The sequence below is a fragment of the Artemia sp. Qi Xiang Cuo genome, chromosome 12 (assembly GCF_049724085.1).
Source record: "Artemia sp. Qi Xiang Cuo chromosome 12, ASM4972408v1, whole genome shotgun sequence".
NCBI lineage: Eukaryota > Metazoa > Arthropoda > Branchiopoda > Anostraca > Artemiidae > Artemia > Artemia sp. Qi Xiang Cuo.
Genome location: NC_142805.1, coordinates 60,135,947 through 60,159,338, shown reverse-complemented (window position 1 = coordinate 60,159,338; position 23,392 = coordinate 60,135,947). Strand labels below are relative to the sequence as shown.

Genomic DNA, 23,392 nt, shown 5'->3' with positions numbered 1-23,392 from the left:
AGTAAGGACACTCGATATCCTAAAAGTGTTTGATTCAAACTTTTACCTTGATAATCAATGTTGTTGGGTCCCAGTCCACCAGCCTGAATGGTGGAAATCCACTAGCTCAGTATTGGGGTCTTAGTCCACCAGCCTGAATGGTGGAAATCCACTAGGTCAGTATTGGGGTCTCAGTCCACCAGCCTGAATGGTGGAAATTCACTAGCTCAGAATTGGGGTCTTAGTCCACCAGCCTGAATGGTGGAAATGGTGTGTTTGTCCTCCGGCGCGCCGGAGGGGGGCATTCCTGTCGAATTTTGGAGCGTGTTTCCCCATTTTTCGATAATCAGGCAATTTTCTCAAGCTCTTTTCTCAAGCTCATAGCTTTTGACTGACAACACTAACATCAAAACTTAAACGGTCAGAAACTCCGTGCGTGTGTCGTCTCTTTGTGTGTTTCGTATCTGTGTGTGTGTGTCGTCTCTTTGTGTGTGTGTTGTCTCTGTGTGTTTGTCGTCTCTGTGTGTGTGTGTGCCGTCTCTCTATATGTCTCGTCTCTGTGTGTTTGTCGTCTCTCTCTGTGTGTGTGTGTGTGTGTCGTCTCTTTGTGTAAGTTGTCACTTTGAGTATGTCGTCTCTGTGTGTGTGTCGTCTGTGTGTGTGTTTTGTATCTGTGTGGGTGTGTGTTGTCTCTGTGTGGGTGTTGTCTTGAGTGTCCTTAATAAAAATAAAATTACTGTATTAAAAAAAAAAAAATTAAATTGATCATACGACCTAAATTATTTCTTCAGATACGCCATGTCTCGTCTCTCTGTGTGTTTTGACTCTGGGTTTGTGTGTATCGTCTGTGTGAAAGTGTCGTCTCTATGTGTCGTTTCGGTGTGTTTGTCCTCTCTGTGTGTGATTCGTCTCTTTGTGTCTGTCGTCTCTGTGTGTTTGTCCTCTCTGTGTGTGAGTTGACTCTGTGTGTGTGTGTCGTCTCTGTGCATGTGTCGTCTCTGTGTGTGTTTCTTATCTTTGTGTGTGTTGTCTCTGTGTGTTTGTAGTCTCGGTGTGCGTGTCGTCTCTCTATGTGTTGTCGTCTCTGTGTGTGTGTCGTCTCTTTGTTGGTATAGTCTCTATGTGTGTGTTGTGTCTGTGTGTGTGTGTGTGTGTGTGTGTCGTTTCTGTGTGATTGTAGTCTGTGTGTGTTTGTAGTCCCTATGTGTAAGTATTCACTTTGAGTGTGTCGTCTCTGTATGTGTGTCGTGTCTGTGTGTGTGTACGTCATCTCTGTGTGGATGTTGTCTCTGTGTGGGTGGGGTCTCTCTGTGTGTGTCGTCTCTATGTGTGTTTCGTATGTGTGTGTGTTTGTAGTCTCTTTGTGTGTGTCGTCTCTCTGTGTGTTTTTAATTTATGTGTGTGTGTCTCGTCTCTATGTGTGTGTTGACTCTGTGTGTGTGTATCGTCTCTGTGCATGTGTCGTCTCTTTGTGTCGTTTCTGTGTGTTTGTCCTCTCTGTGTGTAATTCGTCTGATTGTGTTTGTCGTCTCTGTATGTTTGTGCTCTCTGTGTGTGAGTGGTCTCTGTGTGGGTGTCGTCTCTGTGAGTTTGTTGTCTCTGTGGGTGTTTCGTATCTGTGTGTGTGACTTCTCTCTGGGTGTGTGGTCTATCTTTGTGTGTAGTGTCTGGATGTGAGTGTGTTGTTTCTGTGTGTTTGTATTCTTTCTTAGTGCGTAATCTCTTTGTGTATTTCGTATCTGTGTGTGTGTTGTCTCAGTATGTTTTTCATCTCTGTGTGAGTTTCGTCTCTCTATGTATGTCGTCTCTGTGTGTTTGTCGTCTCTGTGTGTGTGTCGTCTCTATGTTTAAGTCGTCGCTATGAGTGTGTCGTCTCTGTATGCGTGTCATCTCTCTATGAGTGTCGTCTCTGTGTATTTGTTGTCTCCGTGTGTGTGTCGTTTCTATGTGTGAGTCGTCACTTTGAGTGTGTCGTCTCTGTGTGTGTGTGTCGTCTCTGTTTGTGTGTTGTCTCTGTGTGTGTGTCTCGTCTCTCTGTGTGTGTCGTCTCTATGTGTGTCTCGTCTCTCTGTGTGTGTTGACTCTGTGTGTGTGTGTCGTCTCTGTGCTTTTGTCGTCTCTATGTGTCGTTTATGTGTGTTTGTACTCTCTTGGTGTGAGTCGTCTCTGTGTGTTTATCGTCTCTGTGTGTTTGTCCTCTCTGTGTGTGAGTGGACTCTGTGTGTGTGTCGTCTCTGTGCATGTGTCGTCTCTGTGGGTGTTTCGTATCTGAGTGTGTGTTGTCTCTGTGTGCGTGTCGTCTCTCTATTTGTTGTCGTCTCTGTGTTTGTGTCGTCTCTGTGTCTGTGTTGTCTCTATGTGTTTGTCGTCTCTGTGTGTGTGTGTGTGTCGTCTCTATGTGTAAGTCGTCACTTTGAGTGTGCCGTCTCTGTGTGTGTGTCGTCTCTGTGTGTGTGTGTGTGTGTCGTCTCTGTGTGGATTTTGTCTTTGTGTGTGTGGTGTCTCTATGTGTGTGTAGTCTCTATGTGTGTTTCGTATCTGTGTGTGTGACGTCTCTTTGTGTGTGTCGTCTCTATGTGTGTTTGTCATTTCTGTGTGTGTGTCTCGTCTCTCTGTGTGTGTTGACTCTGTGTTTGTGTGTATCGTCTCTATGCACGTGTCGTCTCTATGTGTCGTTTCTGTGTGTTTGTCCTCTCTGTGTGTGATTCGTCTCTCTGTGTCTGTCGTCTCTGTGTGTTTGTCCTCTCTTTGTGTGAGTGGACTATGTGTGTGTGTGTAGTCTCTGTGCATGTGTCGTCTCTGTGGGTGTTTCGTATCTGTGTGTGTTGTCTCTGTGTGTTTGTAGTCTCGGTGTGCGTGTCGTCTCTCTATGTGTTGTCGTCTCTGTGTGTGTGTCGTCTCTGTGTCGGTGTGGTCTCTTTGTGTGTGTCGTATCTGTGTGTGTGTGTCAGAGTGTGTCGTTTCTGCGTGTTTGTAGTCTCTGTGTGTGTGTGGTCTATATGTTTAAGTAGTAACTTTGTGTTTGTAGTCTGTGTATGTGTGTCGTCTCTGTGTGTGTGTGTGTCGTCTCTGTGTGGATGGTGTCTGTGTGTTTGTGTTGTCTCTATGTGTATGTCGTCTCTATGTATGTTTCGTATCTGTGTGTGTGTGTGACGTCTCTTTGCGTGTGTCGTCTCTATGTGTGTTTGTCATTTCTATGTGCGCGTCTCGTCTCTCTGTGTGTGTTGACTCTGTGTGTGTGTATGGTCTCTGTGCATGTGTCGTCTCTATGTGTCGTTTCTGTGTGTTTGTCCTCTTTGTGTGTGATTCGTCTTTTTGTGTCTGTCGTCTCTGTGTGTTTGTCATCTCTGTGTGTGAGTGGACTCTGTGTGTGTGTAGTCTCTGTGCATGTGTCGTCTCTGTGGGTGTTTCGTATCTGTGTGTCTGTCATCTCTATGGCTGTGTTGTCTATATGTGTGTGTCGTCTCTGTGTGTGAGTGTGTTGTTTCTGTGTGTTTGTCTTCTCTGTGCGTGTGTCGTCTCTTTGTGTGTTTCGTATCTGCGTGTGTGTTGTCTCTGTGTGTGTTTGTCGTCTCTGTGTACGTGTCGTCTCTCTATGTATGTCGTCTCTGTGTGTTTGTCGTCTCTGTGTGTGTGTCGTCTCTATGTGTAAGTCGTCACTTTGAGTGTGTCGTCTCTGTATGTGTGTCGTCTCTCTGTGTGTTTGTTGTCTCTGTGTTTGTGTCGTCTCTATGTGTAAGTCGTCACTTTGAGTGTGTCGTCTCTGTGTGTGTGTGTCGTCTCTGTGTGGTTGTTGTCTCTGTGTGTGTGTGTTGTCTCTATGTGTGTGTCGTCTCTATGTGTGTTTCGTATCTGTGTGTGTGTGTGTGACGTCTCTTTGTGTGTGTCACCTCTATGTTTGTTTGTCATTTCTGTGTGTGTGTCTCGTCTCTCTGTGTCTGTTGACTCTGTGTGTGTGTATCGTCTCTGTGAATGTGTCGTCTTTCTTTGTCGTCTCTGTGTGTTTTAAGTCTCTGTGTGTGATTCTTGTCTTTGTGTATATAATCTATGTGTTTTTTTTTAATTTTTGGCTCACTTTCCGGAGACTCTTGTCGGGTGAGGGCCCCCGAATATTTTCTCAAAAATCTTTCTCATTTTAACACTTGTTCAGGGATGCCCAGCGTCTCCAATCACTTTTCCAATAGTATCTATTCATTGTCTCAGCTCAGTTTAGAAAATCTGTGCCAATTTCAACTTTTTCAAATTTAGGGTCACTTGCCTGAGACTCTGGGCAGGTGAGGTGGATACCTCCAAAAATTTGTCCCAACTTCCACTCTCGCCTTAGAGCTTATTCACGGTTACCAAAAACCGTCAGTGGTTAGACTGTTTTCCTAGCGGTAACCATGCCATGCTCTACACACACATATCAACAATATATTTTTGTTTTTTGTTTTCCATTTTAACGATGGGGTCCCAATCGAGCTCATGTCCATCGCTTAGCATTCAGACCTTGACAAATAAAGCCCAGATAGTCGGACCCCAACGCTCCAATCTGAACACTGACTAAGACCCCAATTCTGAGCCAGTGAATTTCAACCATTCAGGCTGGTGGGCTAAGACCCCAATTCCGAGCTAGAGAATTTCCACCATTCAGGCTGGTCGACTGAGACCCCAATTTTGAGCTAGTGAATTTCCACCATTCAGGCTGGTGGACTGAGACCCCAATACTGAGCTAGTGGATTTCGACCATTCAGGCTGGTGGACTAAGACCCCAATACTGAGCTAGTGGATTTCCACTATTCAGGCTGGTGGACTGGGACCCAACAACATCGATTCTCAAGGTAAAAGTTTGAACCAAACACTTTTAGGATATCGAGTGTCCTTACTGAAAAAAAACTACTGAATTAAGTCTATTTGTATGTTTCGTATCTGTGTGTATGTGTGTCGTCTCTTTGTGTGTGTGTTGTCTCTGTGTGTTTGTCGTCTCTGTGTGTGTGTGTCGTCTCTCTATTTGTCTCGTCTCAGTGTGTTTGTAGTATCTCTGTATGTGTGTGTTTGTGTCTATCGTTTCTATGTGTAAGTTGTCACTTTATGTCATCTCTGTGTGTGTTTCGTCTCTGTGTGTGTTTTGTATCTGTGTGTGTGTGTTCTCTCTGTGTGCGTGTTGTCTTGAGTGTCCTTACTAAAAAAAACTACTGTAATAAAAAAATAAATTAAATTGATCATACGATCTAAATTATTTCATCAGATACGCCATGTCTCGTCTCTCTGTGTGTGTTGACTCTGTGTGTGTGTGTATCGTCTCTGTGCATGTGTCGTCTCTATGTGTCGTTTCTGTGTGTTTGTCCTCTCTGTGTGTGATTCGTCTCTTTGTGTCTGTCGTCTCTGTGTTTTTGTCATCTAAGTGTGTGAGTTGACTCTGTGTGTGAGTGTCGTCTCTCTGCCTGTGTCGTCTCTGTGTGTGTTTCGTATCTGTGTGTGTGTTGTCTCTGTGTGTGTGTCGTCTCTGTGTGCGTGCCGTCTCTATTTTTGTTGTCGTCTCTTTGTTGGTTTCGTCTCTGTGTCTGTGTTGTCTCTCTGTTTGTTTGATCTCTGTGTGTGTTGTGTGTGTCGTGTCTGTGTGATTTTAGTGTGTGGGTGTGTGTCGTCTCTATGTTTCAGTAGTCAATTTGTGTGTGCCGTCTCTGTGTGTGTGTCGTCTGTGTGTGTGTGTGTGTGTGTGTGTGTGTGTGTGTGTGTGTCGTCTCTGTGTTGATGTTGTCTCTGTGTGTGTGTTGTCTCTATGTGTGAGTCGTCTCTATGTGTGTTTCGTATCTGTGTGTGTGACGTCTCTTTGTGTGTGTCGTCTCTATGTGTGTTTGTCATTTCTGTGTGTGTCTCGTCTCTCTGTGTGTGTTGACTCTGTGTTTGTGTGTATCGTCTCTGTGCACGTGTCGTTTCTATGTGTCGTTTCTGTGTGTTTGTCCTATATGTGTGTGATTAGTCTCTTTGTGTCTGTCGTATCTGTGTGTTTGTACTCTCTGTGTGTGAGTGGACTCTGTGTGTGTGTGTCATCTCTGTGCATGTGTCGTCTCTGTGGGTGTTTCGTATCTGTGTGTGTGTTGTCTCTGTGTGTTTGTAGTCTCGGTGTGCGTGTCGTCTCTCTATGTGTTGTCGTCTCTGTGTGTGTGTCGTCTCTGTGTCGGTGTTTTCTCTATGTGTGTGTCGTCTCTGTGTGTGTGTGTGTGTGCTTTTGTCGTTTCTGTGTGCTTTTCGTCTATATATTTTTTTGGTGTATATGTTTAAGTAGTAACTTTGAGTGTGTAGTCTCTGTGTGTGTGTCGTCTGTGTGTGTGTGTGTGTGTCGTGTCTGCGTGGATGTTATTTGTGCGTGTTTTGGTTATTTATGTGTGTGTCGTCTTTAAGTGTGTGTTTTATCTGTGTGTGTGTGAATTGTCTTTGTTTTTGTCGTATCTCTTTGCGTTTCGTCGTGTCTGTGTATGTGTCTCGATTCTCTGTGTGTGTGTTGAATATGTGTGTGTGTAGTCTATGTGCATATTTCATCTCTATGTCTCGTTTCTGTGTGTTTGTCCTCTCTGCGTGTGATTCATCTTTTTGTGTCTGTCGTCTCTGTGTGTTTGTCCTCTCTGTGTGTGAGTTGACTCTGTGTGTGTGTGTCGTCTCTGTGCATGTCTCTTCTCTGTGGGTGTTTCGTTTCTGTATGTCTGTCATCTCTATGTCTGTGTTGTCTCTATGTGTGTGTAGTCTCGGTATGTGTTGGTAGTTTGTCTGTGTTTGTACTCTCTGTTCGTGCGTAGTCTCTGTGTGTGTATCGTATCTGTGTGTGTGTTGTCTCTGTGTGTTTGTGGTCTCTTTGTGAGTTTCGTCTCTCTATGTGTGTCGTCTCTGTGTGTTTGTCGTCTTTGTGTGTGTGTCGTCTCTATGTGTAAGTCGTCACTTTGAGTGTGTCGTCTCTGTATGTGTGTCATCTCTCTATGTGTGTCGTCTCTGTGTGTTTGTCGTCTCTGTGTGTGTGTCGTCTCTATGTGTAAGTCGTCACTTTGAGTGTGTCGTCTCTGTGTGTGTGTGTCGTCTCTGTGTGGATGTTGTCTCTGTGTGTGTGTGTTGTCTCTGTGTGTGTGTCGTCTCTGTGTGTTTCGTATCTGTGTGTGTGTGTGACGTCTCTTTGTGTGTGTCGTCTCTATGTGTGTTTGTCATTTCTATGTGTGCGTCTCGTCTCTCTGTGCGTGTTGACTCTGTGTGTGTGTATCGTCTCTGTGCATGTGTCGTCTCTATGTGTCGTTTCTGTGTGTTTGGCCTCTTTGTGTGTGATTCATCTTTTTGTGTCTGTCGTCTCTGTGTGTTTGTCCTCTCTGTGTGTGAGTGGACTCTGTGTGTGTGTGTCGTCTCTGTGCATGTGTCGTCTCTGTGGGTGTTTCTGTATCTGTGTGTGTGTCATCTCTCTGTCTGTGTTGTCTATATGTGTGTGTCGTTTCTGTGTGTGTTTGTGGTTTCTGTGTGTTTGTCCTCTCTCTGCGTGTGTCGTCTCTTTGTGTGTTTCGTATCTGTGTGTGTGTTGTCTCTTTGTTTGTGTCGTCTCTGTGTAAGTGTCGTCTCTATGTGTGTGTCGTCTCTGTGTGTTTGTCGTCTGTGTGTGTGTGTCGTCTCTATGTATAAGTCGTCACTTTGAGTGTGTCGTCTCTGTGTGTGTGTCGTCTCTCTGTGTGTGTCGTCTCTGTGTGTTTGTAGTCTCTGTGTGTGTGTGGTATCTCTGTGTAATTGGTCTGTGTGAGTGTGTCGTTTATGTGTGTGTGTGTCGTCTCTGTGTGGATGTTGTCTCTGTGTGTGTGTTGTCTCTATGTGTGTGTCGTCTCTATGTGTGTTTGTGATTTCTGTGTGTGTCTCGTCTCTCTTTGTGTGTTGACTCTGTGTGTGTGTGTATCGTCTCTGTGCATGTGTCGTCTCTATGTGTCGTTTCTGTGTGTTTGTCCTCTCTGTGTGTGATTCGTCTCTTTGTGTCTGTCGTCTCTGTGTGTTTTTTAAATTTTTGGGTCACCTGCCGGAGACTCTGGGCGGGTGGGCACCCCCAAATATTGTCCCAAATTCCTCTCTCAATTTAGCACTTGTTCACGGATGCCCAGCGTCTCCAATCACTTTCCCAATAGTATATATTCATTGTCTCAGCTCAGTTTAGAAAATCTGAGCCAATTTACACTTTTTCAAGTTTAGTGTCACTTGCCTAAGACTCTGGGCAGGTGAGTTGGGCACCTCTGAGAATTTGTCCCAGCTTCCACTCCAGCCTTAGAAACTTATTCACGGATACCTAAAACAGTCAACGGTTAGACTGTTGCCCTAGCGGTAACCATGCCATGCTCTACACACACATACCAACAATATACTTTTGTTTTTTGTTTTCCATTTTCACAATGGGGTCCCAATCGAGCTCATGTCCATCGCTTAGCATTCAGACCTTGACAAATAAAGCCCAGATAGTCGGACCCCAACGCTCCAATCTGAACACTGACTAAGACCCCAATTCTGAGCTAGTGAATTTCAACCATTCAGGCTGGTGGGCTAAGACCCCAATTCTGAGCTAGTGAATTTCCACCATTCAGGCTGGTGGACTAAGACCCCAATACTGAGCTAGTGGATTTCCACCATTCAGGCTGGTGGACTAAGACCCCAATACTGAGCTAGTGGATTTCCACCATTCAGGCTGGTGGACTGGGACCCAAAAACATCGATTCTCAAGGTAAAAGTTTGAATCAAACACTTTTAGGATATCGAGTGTCCTGACTGAAAAAAAACTACTGAATTAAGTCTATTTGTATGTTTCGTATCTGTGTGTGTGTGTGTGTGTAGTCTCTGTGTGTGTTTGTTTTATGTGTGTGTTTGTGGTATCTGTGTGTGTGTGTGTGTAGTCTCTCTATGTGTCTCGTATCTGTGTGTTTGTCGTCTCTGTGTGTGTGTGTGTGTGTGTCTATCGTATCTATGTGTAAGTCGTCACTTTGAGTATGTCGTCTGTGTGTGTGTGTTGTCTCTATGTGTGTTTCGTATCTGTGCGTGTGTGTTCTCTCTGTGTGCATGTTGTCTTGAGTGTCCTTACTAAAAAAACTACTGTATTAAAAAAATAAATTAAATAGATCATACGACCTAAATTATTTCATCAGATACGCCATGTCTCGTCTCTCTGTGTGTGTTGACTCTGTGTGTGTGTATCGTCTCTGTGCATGTGTCGTCTCTATGTGTCGTTTCTGTGTGTTTGTCGTCTCTGTGTGTGATTAGTCTCTTTGTGTCTGTCGTCTCTGTGTGTTTGTCCTCTCTGTGTGTGAGTGGACTCTGTGTGTGTGTGTCGTCTCTTTGCATGTGTCGTCTCTGTGGGTGTTTCGTATCTGTGTGTGTGTTGTCTCTGTGTGTTTGTCGTCTCTGTGTGCGTGTCGTCTCTCTATGTGTTGTCGTCTCTGTGTATGTGTCGTCTCTGTGTCTGTGTTGTCTCTCTGTGTGTATCGTCTCTGTGTGTGTGTGTGTGTGTGTGTCGTGTCTGTGTGCTTGTCGTCTCTGAGTGTGTGTCGTCTCCATGTGTAAGTCGTCACTTTGTGTGTGGCTTTTCTGTGTATGTGTCGTTTCTATGTGTGTGTGTGTCGTCTCTGTGTGGATGTTGTTTCTGTGTGTGTGTTGTCTCTATGTGTGTGTCGTCTCTATGTGTGTTTCTGTATCTGTGTGTGTGACGTCTCTTTGTGTGTGTCGTCTCTATGTGTGTTTGTCATTTCTGTGTGTGTCTCGTCTCTCTGTGTGTGTTGACTCTGTGTTTGTGTGTATCGTCTCTATGCACGTGTCGTTTCTATGTGTAGTGTCTGTGTGTTTGTGCTCTCTGTGTGTGAGTAGTCTCTTTGTGTCTGTAGTCTATGTGTGTGTGTCCTCTCTTTGTGTGAGTGGACTATGTGTGTGTGTGTCGTCTCTGAGGATGTGTCGTCTATGTGGGTGTTTCGTATCTGTGTGTGTGTTGTCTCTCTGTGTTTTTAGTCTCTGTGTGCGTGTCGTCTCTCTATGTGTTGTCGTCTCTGTGTGTGTGTCGTCTCTGTGTCTGTGTTGTCTCTATGTGTGTGTCGTCTCTGTGTGTGTGTGTGTGATTGTGTAGTTTCTGTGTGCTTTTAGTCTCTGTGTGTGTGTTGTCTCTATGTGTCAGTAGTCTCTTTGAGTGTGTAGTCTCTGTGTGTGTGTAGTCTCTGTGTGTGTGTGTGTGTCGTCTCTGTGTGGCTGTTGTCTGTGTGTGTGTGTTGTCTCTATGTGTGTGTTGTCTCTAAGTGTGTTTCGTATCTGTGTGTGTGTGACGTCTCTTTGTGTGTGTCGTCTCTATGTGTGTTTGTCATTTCTGTGTGTATGTCTTGTCTCTCTGTGTGTGCTGACTCTGTGTGTGTATTGTCTCTGTGCCTGTGTCGTCTCTATGTGTCGTTTCTGTGTGTTTGTCCTCTCTGTGTGTGATTCGTCTTTTTGTGTCTTTCGTCTCTGTGTGTTTGTCCTCTCTGTGTGTGAGTGGACTCTGTGTGTGTGTGTCGTCTCTGTGCATGTGTCATCTCTGTGGGTGTTTCGTATCTGTGTGTCTGTCATCTCTATGTCTGTGTTGTCTCTAAGTGTGTGTCGTCTCTGTGTGTGTGTGTTGTTTCTGTGTGTTTGTACTCTCTCTGCGTGCGTCGTCTCTGTGTGTATTTCGTATCTGTGTGTGTGTTGTCTCTCTGGGTGTTACATCTCTGTGTGAGTGTCGTCTCTCTATGTATGTCGTGTCTGTATGTTTGTCGTCTGTCTGTGTTTGTATTCTCTATGTGTAAGTCGTCACTTTGAGTGTGTCGTCTCTGTATGTGTGTCATCTCTCTATGAGTGTCGTCTCTGTGTGTTTGTCGTCTCTGTGTTTGTGTCGTCTCTATGTGTTAGTCGTCACTTTGAGTGTGTCGTCTCTGTGTGTGTGTGTCGTCTCTGTGTGGATGTTGTCTCTGTGTGTGTGTGTGTTGTCTCTATGTTTGTGTCGTCTCTATGTTTGTTTCATATCTTTGTGTGTGTGACGTCTCTTTGTGTGTCGTCTCTATGTTTGTTTGTCATTTCTGTGTGTGTGCCTCGTCTCTCTGTGTGTGTTGACTCTGTGTGTATGTGTATCGTCTCTGTGCATGTGTCGTCTCTATGTGTCGTTTTATGTGTGTTTGTCCTCTCTTTCTGTGATTCGTCTCTTTGTGTCTGTCGTCTGTGTGTGTTTTTTAAATTTTTGGGTCACCTGCCGGAGACTCTGGGTGGGTGGGCACCCCCAAATATTGTCCCAAATTCCTCTCTCAATTTAGCACTTGTTCGCGGATGCCCAGCGTCTCCAATCACTTTCCCAATAGTATCTATTCATGTCTCAGCTCAGTTTAGAAAATCTTAGCCAATTTCCACTTTTTCAAATTTAGGGTCACTTGCCTGAGACTCTGGGCAGGTGAGGTGGGCACCTCCAAAAATTTGTCCCAACTTCCTCTCTCGCCTTAGAATTTATTCACGGATACCTAAAACCGTCAACGGTTAGACTGTTGCCCTAGCGGTAACCATGCCATGCTCTACACACACATACCAACACTATATTTTTGTTTTTTGTTTTCCATTTTCACAATGAGGTCCCAATCGAGCTCAAGTCTATCACTTAGCATTCAGACCTTGACAAATAAAGCCCAAATAGTCGGAACCCAACGCTCCAATCTGAACACTGACTAAGACCCCAATTCTGAGCTAGTGAATTTCAGCCGTTCAGACTGGTGGACTAAGACCCCAATACTGAGCTAGCGAATATCCACAATTCAGGCTGGTGGACTAAGACCCCAATTCTGAGCTAGTGAATTTCTACCATTCAGGCTGGTGGACTGAGACCCCAATACTGAGCTAGTGGATTTCCACCATTCAGACTGGTGGACTAAGACCCCAATAATGAGCTAGTAGATTTCCATCATTCAGGCTGGTGGACTGGGACCCAACAACATTGATTCTCATGGTAAAAGTTTGAATCAAACACTTTTAGGATATCGATTGTCCTTAGTGAAAAAAAACTACTGAATTAAGTCTCTTTGTGTGTTTCTGTATCTGTGTGTGTTTGTGTGTGTGTGTCGTCTCTTTGTGTGTGTGTTGTCTCTGTTTGTTTGTCGTCTCTGTGTGTGTGTGTGTGTGTCGTCTCTCTATTTGTCTCGTCTCTGTGTGTTTGTCGTCTCTGTGTATGTGTGTGTGTGTGTGTGTGTCTATCGTCTCTATGTGTATGTCGTCACTTTGAGTATGTCGTCTCTTTGTGTGTGCCGTCACTGTGTGTGTTCCGTATCTGTGTGTGTGTGTGTGTTCTCTCTGTGTGAGTTTTGTCTTGAGTGTCCTTACTAAAAAAAACTGCTGTATTAAAAAAATAAATTAAATTGATCATACGACCTAAATTATTTCATCAGATACGCCATGTCTCGTCTCTCTGTGTGTGTTGACTCTGTGTGTGTGTATCGTCTCTGTGCATGTGTCGTCTCTAAGTGTCGTTTCTGTGTGTGATTCGTCTCTTTGTGTCTGTCGTCTCTGTGTGTTTGTCCTCTCTGTGTGTGAGTGGACTCGTTTCTGTGTGTTTGTCCTCTCTGTGCGTGTGTCGTCGCTTTGTGTGTTTCGTATCTGTTTGTGTGTGTGTTGTCTCTGTGTGTTTGTCGTCTCTGTTTGCGTGTCGTCTCTCTATGTGTTGTCGTCTCTGTGTGTGTGTCGTCTCTGTGTCTGTGTTGTCTATATGTGTGTGTCGTCTCTGTGTGTGTGTGTGTGTGTCGTTTCTGTGTGCTTGTCGTCTCTGTGTGTGTGTCGTCTCTATGTGTAAGTCGTCACTTTGAGTGTGCCGTCTCTGTGTGTGTGTCGTCTCTCTGTGTGTGTGTGTGTGTCGTCTCTGTGTGGATGTTGTCTTTGTGTGTGTGCTGTCTCTATGTGTGTGTCGTCTCTATGTGTGTTTCGTATCTGTGTGTGTGACGTCTCTTTGTGTGTGTCGTCTCTATGTGTGTTTGTCATTTCTGTGTGTGTGTCTCGTCTCTCTGTGTGTGTTGACTCTGTGTGTGTATCGTCTCTGTGCATGTGTCATCTCGATGTGTCGTTTCTGTGTGTTTGTCGTCTCTGTGCGTTATTCGTCTCTTTGTGTCTCTCGTCTCTATATGTTTGTCCTCTTTGTGTGTGAGTGGACTATGTGTGTGTGTGCCGTCTCTGTGAATGTGTCGTCTCTGTGGGTGTTTCGTCTGTGTGTGTCTGTCATCTCTCTATGTGTGCTATATCTATGTGTGTGTCATCTCTGTGTGTGTATGTCATGTTTGTGTGTTTGTCCTCTCTTTGTGTGTTTAGTCTCTCTGTGTGTGTGTTGTCTCTGTGTGTTTGTCGTCTCTTTGTGAGTCTCGTCTCTCTATTTGTTTTTGTCGTCTCTGTGTGTGTGTCGTCTCTATGTGTAAGTCGTCACTTTGAGTGTGTCGTATTTGTGTGTGTGTTGTCTCTCTATGGGTGTCGTCTCTGTGTGTTTGTCTTCTCTGCGTGTGTGTCGTATCTATGTGTTAGTCATCACTTTGAGTGTGTCGTCTCTCGTCTGTGTGTGGATGTTGTCTGTGTGTGTGTGTTGTCTCTATGTGTGTGTCGTCTCTATGTGTGTTTCGTATCTGTGTGTGTGTGACGTCTCTTTGTGCGTGTCGTCTCTATGTGTGTTTGTCATTTCTGTGTGTATGTCTCGTCTCTCTGTGTATGTCGACTCTGTGTGTGTGTGTGTATCGTCTCTGTGCATGTGTCGTCTCTATGTGTCGTTTCTGTGTGTTTGTCTTCTCTGTGTGTTTTTAAAATTTTTGGGTCACCTGCCGGAGACTCTGGGCGGGTGGGCGCCCCCAAATATTGTCCCAAATTCCTCTCTCAATTTAGCACTTGTTTACGGATGTCCAGCGTCTCCAATCACTTTCCCAATAGTATCTATTCATTGTCTCAGCTCACTTTAGAAAATTTGAGCCAATTTCCACTTTTTCAAATTTAGGGCCACTTGCCTGAGACTCTGGGCAGGTGAGGTGGGCACCTCCAAAAATTTGTCCCAACTTCCACTCTAGCCTTAGAACTTATTCACGGATATCTAAAACCGTCAACGGTTAGACTGTTGCCCTAGCGGTAGCCATGCTCTACACACATACCAACAATATATTTTTGTTTTTTGTTTTCCATTTTCACAATGGGGTCCCAATCGAGCTCATGTCAATCGCTTAGCATTCAGACCTTGACATATAAAGCCCAGATAGTCGGACCCCAACGCTCCGATCTGAACACTGACTAAGACCCCACTTCTGAGCTAGTGAATTTCAACAATTCAGGCTGGTGGACTAAGACCCCAATTCTGAGCTAGTGAATTTCCACCATTCAGGCTGGTCGACTGAGACCCCACTTTTGAGCTAGTGTCTTTCCAACATTCAGGCTGGTGGACTGAGACACCAATCATGAGCTAGTAGATTTCGACCATTCAGGCTGGTGGACTAAGACCCCAATACTGAGCTAGTGGATTTCCACCATTCAGGCTGGTGGTCTGGGACCCAACAACATCGATTCTCAAGGTAAAAGTTTGAATCAAACACTTTTAGGATATCGATTGTCCTTACTGAAAAAAACTACTGAATTAAAAAACAAATTAAATTGATCATACGACCTAAATTATTTCATCAGATACGCCAGCACTCATAAACAATCCTTTTTGAAATTCTGCTAACAACATAGATGCTCAAGGTAAAAGTTTGAATCAAACACTTTTAGGATATCGAGTGTCCTTACTGAAAAACTACTGAATTAAAAAATAGAGTTAAATTGATCATACGACCTAAATTATTTCATCAGATATGCCAGCACTCATAAACGATCCTTTTTAAAATTCTGCTAACAGCATAGATGCTCAAGGTACAAGTTTGAATCAAACACTTTTAGGATATCGAGTGTCCTTACTGAAAAACTACTGAATTTAACAAAAAATTGACTTGCTTATAGAACCTAAATTATTTAATCAGATATGCCATCCGTAATAAGCGATCCTTTTTTGAAAGTCTGCTAAAAACATTGATGATAAAGGTAAAAGTTTGAATCAATTAATTTTAGTATATCGATTGTCCTTACTTCGAGTTTCCAGACCGTTTAACTACTTTGAACAAAATGGCTATCTAAAAATTTTGATTGGATGTGTTTGGGGAAATGGTGAGTGTGAGAGGGGTGTTAGTTATCCTCCAATCACTTTTGACTATTAAAAAGGGCATAAACCCTTTTAATTTCCAATTGAACGAGCCCTTTTTGGAGTTTCTACGACATCACTAACTACAAATACCTTACATGTCCCCAGGGAATAACTTACGACCTTTGCCCCAAGGGCTCTGAAGGGGTTATCATCCTCAAAGACCTAATTCCTAAAACTTTTTACTACGCTAAACAAAATGGCTATCTAAAAATTTTGATTGGATGCGTCTGGGGAAAAGGTTGGCGTGAGAGGGGGGTTAGTTGCCCTCCAGTCACTTTCCACTATTAAAAAGGGCACTAGCCCTTTGAATTTGCAATCAAATGCGCCCTTTTTCAAGTTTCTACGACAAAGCTTTCAATAAAACCTTATATGGCCTCAGGGCTTAACTTACAACCCTTACCACGAGGGCTCTGGGGGGAGCGTCATCCTCAAAGATATAATTTCCAAACCGTTCAACTACTTCAAACAAAATGGCTATTTCAAAATGTTGATTGGATGTGTTTGGATAAATGGTGGGCGTGGAAGGGGTGTTAGTTGCCTTCCAATAACTTTTGACTATTAAAAAGGGCACTAGTCATTCCAATTTCCAATCAAATGAGCCCTTTTTGAAGTTCCTGCGTCAACGCTTTCTATAAGAACCTTATATGCCCCCAGAGCATAACTTAAAACCCTTTCCCTGAGGGCTGTGGGGGGGGGGGGTGGTTGTCATCCTCAAAGACCTAATTTCCAGAACTTGCAGCTACGTTGAACAATGACTATCTCAACATTTTGATGTGGATGTGTTTGGGGAAAAGGTGGGCGTGACAGGGGGGTTAGTTGCCCTCCAATCACTTTCGACTATCAAAACGGGCACTAGCCCTTTGAATTTCCAATCAAATGAGCCTTTTTTGAAGTTTCTGCGACAACGCTTTCTATAAAAACCTTATATACCCCCAGGGCATAACTTGCAACCCTTGCCTTGAGGGATTGGGGGGGAGGGGTTGTCATCCTCAAAGACCTAATTTCTAGAACTTTCAACAACGTTGAACAAAATGAATATTTCTAAATTTTGATTGGATGTGTTTGAGGAAATGGGGGCGTAAGAGGGGGGTTAGTTGCCCTCCAACCACTTTCGACTATTAAAAAGGGCCCTAGCCCTTTGAATTTCCAATCAAATGAACCTTTTTTGAAGTTTCTACGACAACGCTTTCTACAAAACCTTATATGCCCCCAGGACATAATTCACAACCCTTGCCCTGAGGGCTGTGGTGGAGTGTCCTCCTCAAAAAAATAATTTTATGTGTAAATCAACTATGCTGAACAAAATTGCTATATAAAAATTTTGATTGGATATATTTGGGAAAATGGTGGGCGTGGAAGGGCTGTTAATTGCCTTCCAATCATTTTTGACTATTAAAAAGAGCATAAGCCACTCCAATTTCCAATCGAAAGAGCCCTTTTTGAAGTTTCTAAGACACCTCCCTCGATATGTAGTACCCGGGTCTAAGACCAGAAATAAGTAAATAATACGTTGCGGCAACATCGTTCTTTACTTAGGCAGCGCGATTGCGCTGTTTATGATAGCTTACATAATACTGAAAAACCTGACTCGTAAAGCTAATTGAATCCAAGTAGAGAAAAAGGAATTTCGAACATTCAGCAGTGAATGTCGACATTAACCAGATTTCAGACATTCATGGTAACACAAACACACATATATATATATATATATATATATATATATATATATATATATATATATATATATATATATATATATATATATATATATATATATATATATATATATATATATTTATTGGTTATTTAAGTTGTGAGCTTCTTTTTCTTTTCTCTTTCACCCTACTTTTTTTTCTTCTTTTTCTCCTTTTTTTGTTGTATTTATAATTTTTTTTTTTTTCTTGTGTTACTCTGTAAGAAATTCTTATGTGTTTTCTTTTTCAATTTGCACTTGTATTCTTATGTGTTTTTTTCTGTTTTTTACTTCATATATTATACTATTGTACTGTGTGGATGAAGCATAAATAATAGTAATAATATAGCGTTAATTTCTATTACAATTTAGTTTTAAATTCACTCTTTAATTTTTGTAGAAAACTTAACTGTTTACAAAATAAGCGGGTAAAGCCATTTCTTTCTATGTTTCTCAATAAAGGACCCCAAAATGACTCTGCCCGTGGTGCTAACTTATTCTATTTAGACCGAGTAGAAAACCAGCAGTGAAGGGGATGAATTGATCAAATTTATGAAGATAATATTTGATATTCTGAGATGGGTAGATAAACAAAAAAGAAGATCCTTGACAATACATTATAACTTTCTATTGATTACCCACACTCGTCTAACTAACTCCACACCTTATTACTCATTGTACTCTGATAAATTCCATGACGGAGCAAAGTCATTAATGTGTAATTTGTAAGCAAACACACTATTCCCAGTTGAAGCGGCGATCACTTAGTTTTTATTTATACGCTGTATCTGGTTTCAAATTTGGAGATAGTAACAAACACTGATATAAAAATGGAGGAAAATAATATCATGTTATTGCTTAGCCTTGGTTATTTTGGTATTTATCAATTAACTGTTTGACATCCAACGTAACATCACCTTGAATAAGAACTTATTTTTATCAGTTATTAAAGAGCGAAAACGGTTAAGAAACATTAGCATTGATCCTGAATATTTATATTTAAAAAAAAACTAGATTTTCCAACTGAAAATAAGGAATAACATCAAAACATAAAACGAACAGAAATTATTTTGTATATGGGGGGGGGGCTGCCCCTTTCTCAACCCACGCTCTTTACGTGAAAATCTTAAACCTCTTTAAAACACTTCTTATTGATTTTCAACGATCCTTGTAGTCAGGAGTCGTTCTTAAAGCATTGGGACAAAAAATCAAACGTTAGCGTAAAGAGTGAGGGGTGGGAAAGGGGCAGCGCCTTTTGAACAATAGAGACCTCATGGAATGTAATGAGCAATATTAATTCATTCAACAAATAAAACTCTATTTCAGATTCAGTGAAAAAAAAAATTAATTCAATATGGTAAAGCACCAGAGCACAAAGAATAAAGCAACAAGGTAAAATATCTGTTAAAAGTATACTATTGTACGTCCGGATGGGAAACCAAAATATTGGGATTTTTGTTTGTCGTACGCCATGTATGGTCGCCATGTATGGCCATGTATGGCCAGTATGGTCTTAAAATGTATTTATATTTTAAGTTAGTAGATATTTAATTTTTTTACTCTTTCAGACTAGGAACAATACAAGAAATTCAAGCGAAAAATTCAAAAGGAATAAGTAGGCCTCTATCGCTGACTGTCTTTAACCTAGAACCGTTGCGAGAAATTCTAGAAGTGCTAAACTTGCGAGCCAACGGACTGAAAGTCTTGCCTGAGCAATTTATAAGGCCTTTTCCAAGGTTAAGAAGTTTAGACCTATCTGGAAATTTACTTTCAGGTATGCCTTAACTCTATGATTGACAATATTCCATGCGGTGCCTATAGAAATTATAGATATCAACAGTATTTTTTGCAAACAATCTATAAAACCTCTGCGATTTTCGGTACCAAATTCGGTAGATGGCTCTCAGCCTCAGGTTTTCTATCGAAACTGGTTACGGTATCTTCTACCGTATCTTCTCAAAAATCTGTAGAATGGGAACACTGGGCATCAAAGGAACAGTGACGTCGAACATTTCACATTGACATCTAGTTTTACTTATCCTGGTAATTTTGTTAATAAATGAAAAATTTGTTAAAATTCGGCCTGATAGTTTAGTGGGAGATAGGGGGAGGACACTAATCACGATTTTGCCATGCGTTTAAGAGAGGCCAGAACCGCCAATGGGTATAATTAAAAATAACTATACCCACTTTTATTAAGGAACAGGGAGACCAAGCCTGTGTTTGTTTTTGAGACGTTAAATTCAATTGTGTTTTTAAGACTTTTGAGACATTGCTAATCCATTCATAGAATTAATTGTCTTTTTGATGTATTTCACAACTGTAAAAATTAAAAACGACACGGTTTTATTTCGGGCCAAATTATTATTGCACGTTTCTCAGATGGTACGTTTAACAGAAAAACAACACAACTTTCCAGAACATGGACAATTTCGGAAAGGGAGTAAGCAAACACAGGTTTGCACCCATTGTAATATTTCAACGCATTCAAAAAAATAAAGCTTGCTCTAAAAATAAATGTGAAAAAATTAATCTTACATGACTGACTGTATCTTTAACTGGGCTCATCTCCAATTACTTGACTTATTTGTTTTTCCAAACTCTATTCTTTTGTTTTATTTATTCAGTTTATTTTATCTGTTTATTTGTACAAAACTTGTTACGGTTCAATTACTGATCTTGTGAATTAGAATTGGGCTTTTACTAATACTTCACGCTGTCTTGTATCAAACATGCATTTCTCGCACCGTATTTTCCGCAGTATGTTGGAATATATAAATCGAGAGATACTTATATGAGCAAATATATGGAAAGTTGCTATAAAAAATCAAAAACCTTGAAATAATAATTAAATGCAGGAATTTGTTTATACGGTAAAGAAATAATTATATTGAAATACACAAAATGGCCACCTGCTACAACTACTACTAACGATTCATCGTAGCACCAAGCCGCATGAGGACAACATAGCTACGCACGCTCCTACTCCATCCCAATCTATTCAAAACCTCCATTTTCACACCCTCCCACGAAGTTCTCATTTCCTTTAAATCTTTCTTTATGACGTCCTCCCACCCTAGACGAGGACGACCTGCTTTCCGTTTAGCGCTAGACGGTTGGCCGAAAAGAACAATCTTTGGCAATCTGTCATCCTTCATCCGCACAACATGCCCTAGCCATCTCAACCTTTCTTTAAGTAAGGAGCGACCGGGCTCAATGGTAACCGAAACTCTAGAAAACGGGTTTTTGATACCAATAGATACATCAAAAGAATCAAATTTCAATGCTGAATTCAAATATATAACTTTCATCAAGTTTAGTCCTGCCCATCAAAAGTTACGCGCCTGAGAAAATTTGGCTCATTTTCGAAAAAAGGGGGAAAGACCCCCTAAAAGTTATAGAACCTTAATGAAAATCACACTTTCATATTGAGCGTATAATATAACCTTAGTTCAAAGGTTTCAAGCTCCTATCTGCAAAATGTGGAAGTGTGTATTTTTTGCCAAAAGAAAGATCACAGGCGCGTGTTTACTTGTTTTTTTGTTGTTTTTTTTCCCCAGGGGTGATCGTACCCCCTGTGCCTCTAGAATATCGTGGGAGGACTCATTGGAATGTAAATTAAAAGGTCTAGTGGCCTTTTTAAGTTAACAAAAAAAAATGGCGGGCAACTAGGCCCCCTCCCACGCTTATTTTTTTCCCAAAGTCACCTGATCAAAATTTTGAGATAGCCATTTTGTTCAGCATGGTTAAAAATATGATAACTATGTCCTTTAGGATGACTTAATTCCCCGAAGTCCCCGGGGGGAGGGCTGAAAGTTATGAACTTTACCCAATGTTAACATATAGTATTGGTTATTAGGAAGTATACAGACATTTTCAGGGGGGATTTTTTCTGGTAGTGGGGGGGTGGGTGGGTCGGGGGATATTTGGGAAGATATTTCCATGAAGGAAGTTTTCATGGGGGAAGGGACATTGCTATGAAGGGGGAGCCGGATTTCCCAGCATTATTTAAAAAAAAAAGATCAGAAATTAAATATACGAAAAAACAAGTTTTCCAACTGAAAATAAGGAGTAACATCAAGACTTAAAACGAACAGAAAATATTACGTGTATGATTGGATTCATCCCTTAGTCAATACCTCGCTCTTTAAGCCAAAGATTTCTTAGTACTTTCATAAGAGCTATTTATTCTAAATAACGGCCTTTGTGATTAAGAGGTCATTTTTAAAGAATTGGAACAAAATTCGAACTTTAGCTTAAAGAGCGAGGTATTGACTAGGGGCGAACCTCCTAATATACGTATTAAAAATATATGAATATAGAAGTTCGTTACGTAAGTTGATTCGTAAGCTACGTATATTTATTACTAATAAAAACGTTTGTAAATAAAATTAAACAAGTTTCGAGAAAGCCATGAACCAAATAAAAGTAAAATTAATATACAAATTTTGTTTTAATTATTCATGTACTGTGAGCCAAAATCAAAACATGCATTAATTCAAAAACGTTCAAAATTAAATTAAAAAAAACAAGGTTTTTTAACTGAAAGTAAGGAACGACGTTAAAACTTAAACCGAACAGAAATTATTCCGTATGTGAAAGGGGCTGTCCCCTCCTCAACGCCGTGCTCTTTACGCTAAAGTTTGACCTTCTCACAACTCTTATTTTTTTTTAAACAATAAAAAACTTTAGCGTAAAGAGCGAGGCGTTATATAGCTAAAAGGCGAATATAGCTAAAAACACGCCTTTAACTTTAATTTAGTAATAAAGGATAATTGCTTGACAAATTTGTTACTGGCGTGGGAGTTCAGGTCAGGATTCCTTCGTGACTATATAAATCTACCAACCCAGGGTCAACAGGCACACCTGACGAACTTTTAATAGAATTTTGTAATTGTTCTAATTGTAATTTTATATTTCAATTATTTAAAATTTCAGTAATTAATTGTTTAATATTTTATATATAATTTTAGTTATTAGTTCAAGTTACTTTATTTTTATGGAATGATAAACCTTAAAATAAAAGCTATGACATGGGTGCTTATTGAAATAGGGTTGGTATCTCCAGCTAGCCTCCGGGAAATCCTTTGTTCAACTCTTACGTCAGCAACTTTTTTTCTCTAGCAATATCCTTTAATTAGAAATCACTGCAAATTTTCCTTCACAAACAAAGAAGCATTGAAAAAACAATAATAAGAATAAAATCTGTGAGAAAAAGTGATTTTGCAATTTCACTTCAGATATCTTACTAATTTTACTTTGCTTTATCAATTTCGTTACTTTTAGTTTATTAGTTTTACTGTATTTTATTAATTTTTTACTTTTGGTTTATTAGTTTTACTTTACTTCATTAATTTTTACTTTTAGTTAATAGTTTTACTATACTTCATTACTTGATTATTAATTCTTGCTTTATCAGTTTCTTTACTATTTTTTAGATATACCGTTAGAAGCATTTTCAGCCATGCCAGATTTACAAAACCTCTACTTGGATAATAATCGTCTACTCCACTTGCACCTCTTCAGTCAACCCCCTCAGCTGAAATTGCTTTCACTTCATGGCAATCGACTAAATTGCACATGCCCTATCGTTATGTACAACAAAATCGAAAATAGAAGCAGTAGTGCAGAGATAAACAGTAGCTTCTGTGCAGCTAATATACACAAACTTGCATTTCAAATTTTAAAAGGTAAAGGACTAGCATCTTCGCAAAAATTTTTGAAATAGTAATAGGAAAATTTTCTGTTGCCAATGATAGCCGGCTATATAAAAGAAGACAAGGAGAAATGGTAATTATAACAAAAACTGAAAGTACAAAGGCCATCAAAATAATAATCTTTAATTATTATTATAATTAATATAATTAATTAATATAACTATAATTATATAGTTATGTTAATATGATTGATTATAAAAATAATATAATAATAACTTAGGTCTATTCATGCCTAAAACGTTTGATCTTCTTAAATTTTTCTTTAGACGGTTTCAAAAATCATGAAGGTTCGAACGGTATCACGTTTCTGTCAGTGTTGCCACGGTGAACCGTGAAAATAAATAAGCAAAATTAATTAGTTAAATTTGACAACACTTTTGTCCTTAAAATTAACAGTCTGCTACCACCCAAAGACAAGTAAACGTTCAAAGAAAAGCTGAACCTTCTTAAACTGTTTGATATCAAACGTTTTTTTTTTACTTTTACACATTTTTTTTTTTGAATTTGGCACACATAGCTAATAAATTTGTTAAACATAGCCAATTCAAACAGTCATGTTTTATTTTCGCTGTTTTTGGTACTTTAAAATGACAAACGAAGAAGCAATGTCATTCCCTATCACACTAGTTATTATTATGTCAATGACAAACTAGATCAAATATTTTTTTTTCTATTTTCCAGATTTTAATTAGTCATCAAGGCTGTATCAAGGGGGGAGAGTTTTAATCACCCATTCCGAGTTTAAATTACCCATCACGAATTTTTCTCCGACTCGCAAAGAAATAACAAAAATGT

At 40.7% G+C, this 23,392-nt stretch overlaps 2 protein-coding genes across 5 annotated transcripts in view; one reads left to right on the top strand and one right to left on the bottom strand.

Annotated features, from left to right (window-relative positions):
• The window catches only part of Rab3GAP1 (RAB3 GTPase activating protein subunit 1), a 350,147-nt gene that overhangs the window by 174,006 nt on the left and 152,749 nt on the right, over positions 1 to 23,392 (bottom strand). The gene's annotated exons all lie outside the window — the stretch shown is intronic.
• The window catches only part of LOC148946359 (uncharacterized), a 57,813-nt gene that overhangs the window by 25,701 nt on the left and 8,720 nt on the right, over positions 1 to 23,392 (top strand). For both annotated transcript variants that reach the window (XM_089098388.1, XM_089098387.1), the window contains exons 3-4: positions 18,449 to 18,654; positions 22,319 to 22,570. In XM_089098388.1, coding sequence (XP_088954514.1) covers positions 18,449 to 18,654; positions 22,319 to 22,570 — 458 coding nt within the window. The remainder of the gene's footprint in view (positions 1 to 18,448; positions 18,655 to 22,318; positions 22,571 to 23,392) is intronic.